General features: G+C 53.6%; 1 protein-coding gene across 1 annotated transcript; it reads left to right on the forward strand.

Moving 5' to 3' along the window:
* The first annotated feature begins 5,250 nt into the window (after positions 1-5,250).
* On the forward strand, positions 5,251-6,739 carry JUN (Jun proto-oncogene, AP-1 transcription factor subunit). The gene has a single exon (XM_082832499.1). It carries the CDS (start codon positions 5,278-5,280, stop codon positions 6,316-6,318), a length of 1,041 nt encoding a protein of 346 aa, XP_082688625.1. The 5' UTR covers positions 5,251-5,277; the 3' UTR covers positions 6,319-6,739.
* The last annotated feature ends 1,085 nt before the right edge of the window (positions 6,740-7,824 follow it).

Raw genomic sequence — 7,824 nt, forward strand, 5'->3', positions numbered from 1 at the left:
CACCACAACGAAGAGTAGCCCCTGCTCTCCACAACTAGAGAAAGCTGGCACCCAGCAATGAAGACCCGACACAGCCAAAAATAAATAAAATAAATAAATTTATATTAAAAAAAAAGAGATGAGCTCAGAGAAGATTTGGCCAGTTTGCAAGCAGGAATGAAAGAGACTAGGGACAATCTATAAATTCAGAGTAATGCAGGGATAGAGGAGGCTATTGTTTCTCAATCTCAACTAGTAAAATTAAGGAAGATTTTCAGCAAGAAATGGCTAGTTAAAATCAGCCCTGAAGTATGGCTCAAGTCAAAGGTATGGCCTCAAACCTATTGTTAAAACCTCTGGATAAATTAAGATGTTACCGAGCATATGCTTTCAATTAGAGAAAAGGGAAAAGGGAGGAAATGGGAGGAAAAGTATGACTCTCCCACCTAAGCCCAATAAGCGCAAAGCACTCAAAGCCAAGTCAGGAGAGAGATAGAGAGACAGCAAGACAAAGAAACAGAGAGAGACAGAGAATATGAAAATGAGATGAACGAGAGAGATATTAGCAGGCAGGAGAGCAAGAAAGCAAAGAAACATGGCAAACCATGGAGGCATGTCTAGAAAAGGATTGGCTGTGGCTGTTGACACATGGAACGCCTGGAATCAAACAGATAAGAAACCTACATCTTGGGGAGAGTTGCACTGACAAAAGAACATCAGCCTGGATTAAAGGAGACTGTATTTGAGACTTAACATCACTCTGTTCCCCCAACACCACCCCTATTTTTAAAAGCTGGTTTGAAAACCTATTTCCTATGCCTGCTTTAGATGTACAGAAGGAAGACTCTCTCAGAGGTCAAGGCCAGGGGTCACAGAAAACAATGGCTAGGGCAGCTACACTTAGGGAGCAGAATCCATGTCTAATCAGGGTGTTGGGTAGGGGTGTCCCCCACATGTCTGCTCTGGATTGATGTCCACTGTGGTGTCCCATTCCTCCACTTTCCGATCATTGTGTCCATTGCAGTTATCCCATCTCTGTCCCACTGCTACATACTGAGAGTATGCCGGGCAGCTATCTTGCCTTTGGATGAAGAGTCACATCTGGAGCTGATAGAGAGTCTACTGCGCATCACCCGCTCCCTGGAAAATGATCTTGATATACCATGACTAGGTGGGTCTTTAGGGTCGTCCCCCTTGAGGAGAGAGTGGAATTCTGCCTGTGGGAGGACAGTAAGCCAAACATTTGGTGAACAGAAAGGGAGACTGTTCCGAGTCATTAGTGTTGTTTCCCAAATATTCCTGGCTCTCTCCCTTTGAGACACTTGGCAGGATTACAGAGCTTTAAAGTTAGGCATGGCCACGTAACTTGCTCTGGCCAAGGATGCATGAGCGGGAGGACAGTGTGTCACTTCCAGGTGGATGCTCTGAGAGCCACTGAATGAGTTGCCGCCTTCCCTCTACCCAGCCGAGACCGTAAGGAGAAGCATGCAACAAGATGAAGCCTTCTTCAGCCCAAATCCATGGGGAATGGAACTCCCCTGCAGACCCACAGTGGGGACATGGCATGAGCAAGAAATAAACTTCCCTGTGCTAAGCCACTGAAATGGTAGTACTGTTTGTTAAGGCAGCATAGCCCAGCCTTTCCTGATACTAGGAGTGAAGGATGGGGCTGGACAGCAGGAGCTAGGTTGTGAAAGGCGCCCTCTCCCCCGCAAAGGCATCCGAACCCTCTCCTGGTTGTGAGGGGAAGCCAATGAAGGCTTCCAAGCAAGGGCGTTAACATGAAAAGATCTGTTATTTTTTGGATGAAATATGCTATTTCTCAACATAAGGAGAAAATCAGCCTACTAAACCACATAAGGCAGAGTGGAACATACAGAACACTTAGGCAAAAGATATATATTTATGTAAAGTCCTAAGTTTTGAAGTTTCTAAATACAGGAGCTCTGAAAGGAGGCTTTGAAAGGAGCTACAGAGAATCGGGCAAGACAATTTCTTCCATCCCACCATCCAAGGGCCGTTCCCTCTGCAGACAACCAATACTTTACAAGAGTCTCCCTCAGCAGAGAAGATATAAAAAGGGAATGTAACACACACCTGAAGTCTACTTCCAGCTGCCTGTGTGACCTGAGCAGGATACTTAATCTCTCTGGGCCTAGTTCCTCATATACTAAATCCAGATAATAATATATGTAGCCCAAGACAGTTGTAGGGAAAACTATATAAATTGCTCTGGTGAATGCCTGGCTGATGGTAGGTGTTTAATACATGACATTCAATCTTATTACTGTTATCATTAAAATTATTTTAAAAACACCAGCTCCCTGATTACAGAAGAAAACGATTCAGGGCAACAATATAGAGCAGAATGTTCCCTCCTTAAGGAAAGTAACTGGCTCGTGTCATCACTGTACCCTTACCCCCACCCAGTTCAGTGCCTGGCTCCCAGTAGCTACTGTTTTCCCCTGCTGCACAAGGCAATGAGAGGCAAGTGCTGGAGTAAAGGAAAGCTGTCAAGATTTCCCTGACACCAGCTGCTGCCGGGCTGTTGGATCTGAACTCTCAAAGCCACAAATACCTTAAAGCTCTGGGCTATGAACCCAAGGCTGAATTCCCCCAAGCTCAGAAGCTGAAAAGCCAGAATTAGAACCTAGGAACATAAGCTGCTGCAGGTCCAACTTCAAGCCCCAGTCCTGGAGAAAACCCTGGAAGGAACCGACTTCTGACCCTTTCCTCCCTCACCCTCCTGCCCTAACTGCTCCTCGCAGCATCAGTCCACCTGGTCCTGCCAAGTCACACTCTTACATCCTGGCATTCCATCGACGCTCTGGGAAACTCCGAAGAAGGGCAGAGAAGGGGGCTGATGGAGACCACCTCCTAGCCCTGGAGGCGATGACTCTATGCTAACTCAGCCCAGTAAGGTGGGTCTCACCAGCCCCACCTGCAGATGAGGGAACTGAAGCTCAAAGAAGTTCTCTGATTTGCTCACTTCACAACGTGGCAGCGCTGGCCACGAGAGAACCCACGATTCCCGACTTCGCTATTCTTCCCACCATACACTTTTGTCCCTAAGGGGTGAGGGGTTGGGGGAGAATAAAATAACAACCACAGAAAAGGAACCACTTACATGGGTCTAGCGCTTCCTAGAGGCTACACAGGATATGGGCCCACCGGCCGGCCGGGAGCGGAGAAATTTTAAATCTTGAGTCTACTCCTGACTCGCTGTGTGACTTTTGGCAAGTGTCTGCTGCTCTCGGACTAGTTTTCCCGGAAGCAAATCAGGACGGGAGGAGTGGTGTGTGTGTGTGTGTGTGTGTGTGTGTGTGTGTTCGTGTGTACGTGGGATGTGTGGTGTGTCTATGCATCTTGTGCGGGGGCGGGGAGTAGGCGATCACTGGGTTCCCCGAGTTTCGGATTTCCTAAACGCTCGTTCCCAACTAGACACCGAGCTGCCCGCTAATTCCACCTCCTGTAAGAAACCTCCTTCCGAGGCAAAGCTGTGAACCCCCGCACCCTTTCTCCCACGGACAGGAGGGTGAGGTGGGGTGCGGCGAGGACTTAGCTGAACACCAGGTTTCAAGCAATGCAAATCACTCGGCTTCCAGGTGCAGCCGGACAGTCGCTCTTGAACTTGATCAGGAGACAAACTTCAGAGCGTTCTCAACGTGGGGGGCCGACTCGCAAGAACCGCCCCTAAACTTAAAAACCCACTTTCACTCGTCCCCACAGGAGACTTAACAGAGCCACCTTAAGGGCGGTGCTCCCGCCCCCCCGGAAGTGCGGGGGGGGGACCGGGACCCGGGCGCTCAGCCGGCCCGCCCCTCGCGGCGGCGAAATGACATCGAGCCCTGAAGTGGGGAAATACCACCCGCCCCGCGCCCTCAGCCCCAGACACCTGGCCCGGTTCCCCCGCCTTCTGGGTCCCGCATCCCCTGCCTTCCCGCCCCGAGCCCTGAACTTCAGCCCGCTTCCTTCAGAGGCTGCGAGCGCCCGAGTCCGCCCGTCTCGCGGCAGCCACCGTCACTAGGCAGTCAAACTCCAAGACGTCAGCCCACAATGCACCGGGCGGGCCGGGAAAGACGCGCCGGGGAGGGGAGAAGGAAGACAGGGGCTCAAGTCGCGTGGAGGGGGAGGCGGGGGGGAGGAGGAGAAAGAAGGACCCAACTGTAGGAGGGCAACAGAGCATTACCTCATCCCGTGAGCCTCCGCGGGTCCAGAGAAGAATCTTCTAGGGTGGGGTCTCCATGGCGACGGGTGGGCCCGCCCTCCTGAGAGCGACGCGAGCCAATGGGAAGGCCTTGGGGTGACATCATGGGCTATTTTTAGGGGTTGACTGGTAGCAGATAAGTGTTGAGCTCGGGCTGGATAAGGGCTCAGAGTTGCACTGAGTGTGGCTGAAGCTGTGAGGTGGGAGTGGAGGTACGCGGACGCAGGCAGGCAGACAGGCACAGTCAGCTGGGAAGGACTGCAAATCTTATTTTCTTTTCCATTTTCTCTCCAACGGCCCGGAGCTAGTGCTTGTGGTTCCCGGGCTGGTGTTCTGGGGAGCGCCGGGAGAGCCCCTTCTCCAGCCGCCCCCAGGCGGAGAGAGCCCAGCTGCGCTAGCGCTGCTGACGGCGTGGAGAGCGGCCACTGTCCGCCCGGGGAAGTCAGGAGAGCGGCTGCAGCGGCAAGAAGTTTCCCGGCCAGGAGGACAGGAGACAAGTGGCCGCCGGGTCCCGGAGCGAACTTTTGCAAAGCTTTCCTTTGCAAAGGAAGCTGCCGCGGCGGCGGTAGAGAAAAGGAGGCGGCAGAGACAGGAGGACGTGCGCTCCGCTTCGCTCGAACCCGTTGCTGAACTTGGGCGAGCGCGAGCCGCGGCTGCCGGGCGCTCCCTCCCCCTCGCAGCGGAGGAGGGGACAGTCTTCGGAGTCGGGGCGGCGGAGACCCGCCGCCGGCCGGCCACCGCGGGGTCCGCGCTACCTGCTGCCGCCGGGAAGCGAGTTCGTCCGCGGGCTCCGAGGAACCTCTGGGCCCGAGAGAGCTCCGGGAGTGACCGCGACTTTTCAAAGCCGGGCGGCGCGCGCGAGCGGACAAGTAAGAGCGCGGGCGGCGTCTTAACCCTGTGATCCCCCGGAGCGAGCCGGTGAGGAGGGCGCCGGGGGAGGCCAGCCGGCGGGGGCGCGCGCTCTTCCAGAAACTTTCCTTGCTCAAGGCCCGGGGAGGCGCGGGTGTCCCCCGCTTGCCAGCGCGCTGTTACGGCCCCGAAACTTCTGCGCGCAGCCCAAACTAACCCCACGTGAAGTGACAGACTGTTCTATGACTGCAAAGATGGAAACGACCTTCTACGACGATGCCCTCAACGCCTCGTTCCTCCAGTCCGAGAGCGGCGCCTACGGCTACAGTAACCCCAAGATCCTGAAGCAGAGCATGACCCTGAACCTGGCCGACCCCGTGGGCAGCCTGAAGCCGCACCTCCGGGCCAAGAACTCCGACCTCCTCACCTCGCCCGACGTGGGGCTGCTCAAGCTGGCGTCGCCCGAGCTGGAGCGCCTGATAATCCAGTCCAGCAACGGGCACATCACCACCACGCCGACCCCCACCCAGTTCCTGTGTCCCAAGAACGTGACGGACGAGCAGGAGGGCTTCGCCGAGGGCTTCGTGCGCGCCCTGGCCGAACTGCACAGCCAGAACACGCTGCCCAGCGTCACGTCGGCGGCGCAGCCGGTCAGCGGGGCGGGCCTGGTGGCCCCGGCCGTGGCCTCGGTGGCGGGCGGCGGCGGTGGCGGCGGCGGCGGCGGCGGCTTCGGCGCCAGCCTGCACAGCGAGCCGCCGGTCTACGCCAACCTCAGCAACTTCAACCCGGGCGCGCTGAGCGGTGGCGGCGGCGGCGGCGGCGGCGGGGCGCCCTCCTACGGCGCGGCCGGCCTGGCTTTTCCCGCGCAGCCTCAGCAGCAGCAGCCGCCGCCGCCGCCGCCGCCGCCGCCGCACCACCTGCCCCAGCAGATCCCCGTGCAGCACCCGCGGCTGCAGGCCCTGAAGGAGGAGCCGCAGACGGTCCCCGAGATGCCCGGGGAAACGCCGCCCCTGTCCCCCATCGACATGGAGTCCCAGGAGCGGATCAAGGCGGAGAGGAAGCGCATGAGGAACCGCATCGCTGCCTCCAAGTGCCGGAAAAGGAAGCTGGAGAGGATCGCCCGGCTGGAGGAAAAAGTGAAAACCTTGAAAGCGCAGAACTCGGAGCTGGCGTCCACGGCCAACATGCTCAGGGAACAGGTGGCCCAGCTTAAGCAGAAAGTCATGAACCACGTTAACAGTGGGTGCCAACTCATGCTAACGCAGCAGTTGCAAACGTTTTGAGGCGAGACTGTCGGGGGCTGAGGGGCAACGGAGAACAAATAACCCAGAGAGGGACAGACTTGAGAACTTGACAAGTTGCGAGAGAGGGAGAAAGAGAGAAAAAAGAAGTGTCCGAGAACTAAAGCCAAGGGTTTCCAAGTTGGACTGGGTTGCGTCCTGACGGCGCCCCCAGTGTGCACGAGAGAGAAGGACTTGGCGCGCCCTCCCTTTGGCAGGGAGCCAGGGAGCGGCCGCCCGCGGGCTGCCCCGCTTTACGGTCGGGCTGTCCCCGCGCAAACAGAACGTTAGACTTTTCTTTAACATTGACCAAGAACTGCATGGACCTAACATTCGATCTCATTCAGTATTAAAGGGGGGAGGGAGGGGTCGCAAACTGCAATAGAGACTGTAGATTGCTTCTGTAGTGCTCCTTAAGAACACAAAGGGGGTTGGGGGGGGGAGGCGGGAGGGAGGTTTGCGAGAGCGAGGCCTAGTCTGCAGATGAACTCCTTCTGGACTGCCTTCCATAACTGTGTATGTACATGTATATATTTTTTAATTTGATGAAAGCTGATTACTGTCAATAAACAGCTTCACGCCTTTGTAAGTTATTTCATGTTTGTTTGTTTGGGTGTCCTGCCCAGCGTTGTTTGTAAATAAGAGATTTGGAGCACTCTGAGTTTACCATTTGTAATAAAGTATATAATTTTTTTATGTTTTGTTTCTGAAAATTCCAGAAAGGATATTTAAGAAAATACAATAAAATATTGAAAAAGTGACCCCTCCCCCAACCTCTTTTCTGCATTACCTGTAGATTACTTTGCCAAGTCGAGCTGAAAGAGTTAAGAGTGTCCATTAAAATCACTATCAGTGCTTCTTACTATCAAGCAGTGAAAACTGTTACCTACTGGAGTTAAGAGATAACTGTAGCTGATTCCCTCATCGAGTTATACTCTTTCCTCCCCAACAAGCTATACAGAGTGGCTTACAAAGGATAATGTGGCATTTCAGGAGGCTGAGGGAAGGGAGGTTGTGGTGGAGAGGGGCAGCTCCCTGGGAAGTCAAACGTTTTAAAGTTTGGATCATATCAAGTGGCATGTGCTGTGACCATTTATAATGTTAGTAGAAATTTTAACAATAGATGCTTATTCTCAAAGCAGGAACAGTGGCAGATTTTTACAAAAGATGTATCCTTCCAATTTGGAATCTTTATTTTAACAATTCCTAGATAAAAGAGACGGTCTTTGCATATGAATATTTATAACAGCATTCTTGTCACAATAAACGTATTCAAATACCAATAACAGATCTTGAATTCCTTTCCCTTTACTACTTTTTTTCTTCCCAAGCTCTGTTCTGAAGCATTGTTTTTCAGTTGCTGGGGTTAACATTACTGCCATCTGAAGTTATTTGGTAATTAAGAAGCAAAGAATTTATGAAAAGTCAACACAGAAATTGCAGTCTGGATGAAACATTCTGCCAGCTTCATTCATCCTCATTCGCCTTCTCTCTCTCTCTCTCTCTCTC

Source organism: Leucopleurus acutus (genome assembly GCF_964270905.1).
Source record: "Leucopleurus acutus genome assembly, chromosome: 2".
Classification (NCBI taxonomy): domain Eukaryota; kingdom Metazoa; phylum Chordata; class Mammalia; order Artiodactyla; family Delphinidae; genus Leucopleurus; species Leucopleurus acutus.

What these genes read in the sequence shown, in the direction of transcription:
- JUN (XM_082832499.1), top strand. Translation starts at nt 5,278, where the DNA reads ATGACTGCAAAGATGGAAACGACCTTCTACGACGATGCCCTCAACGCC.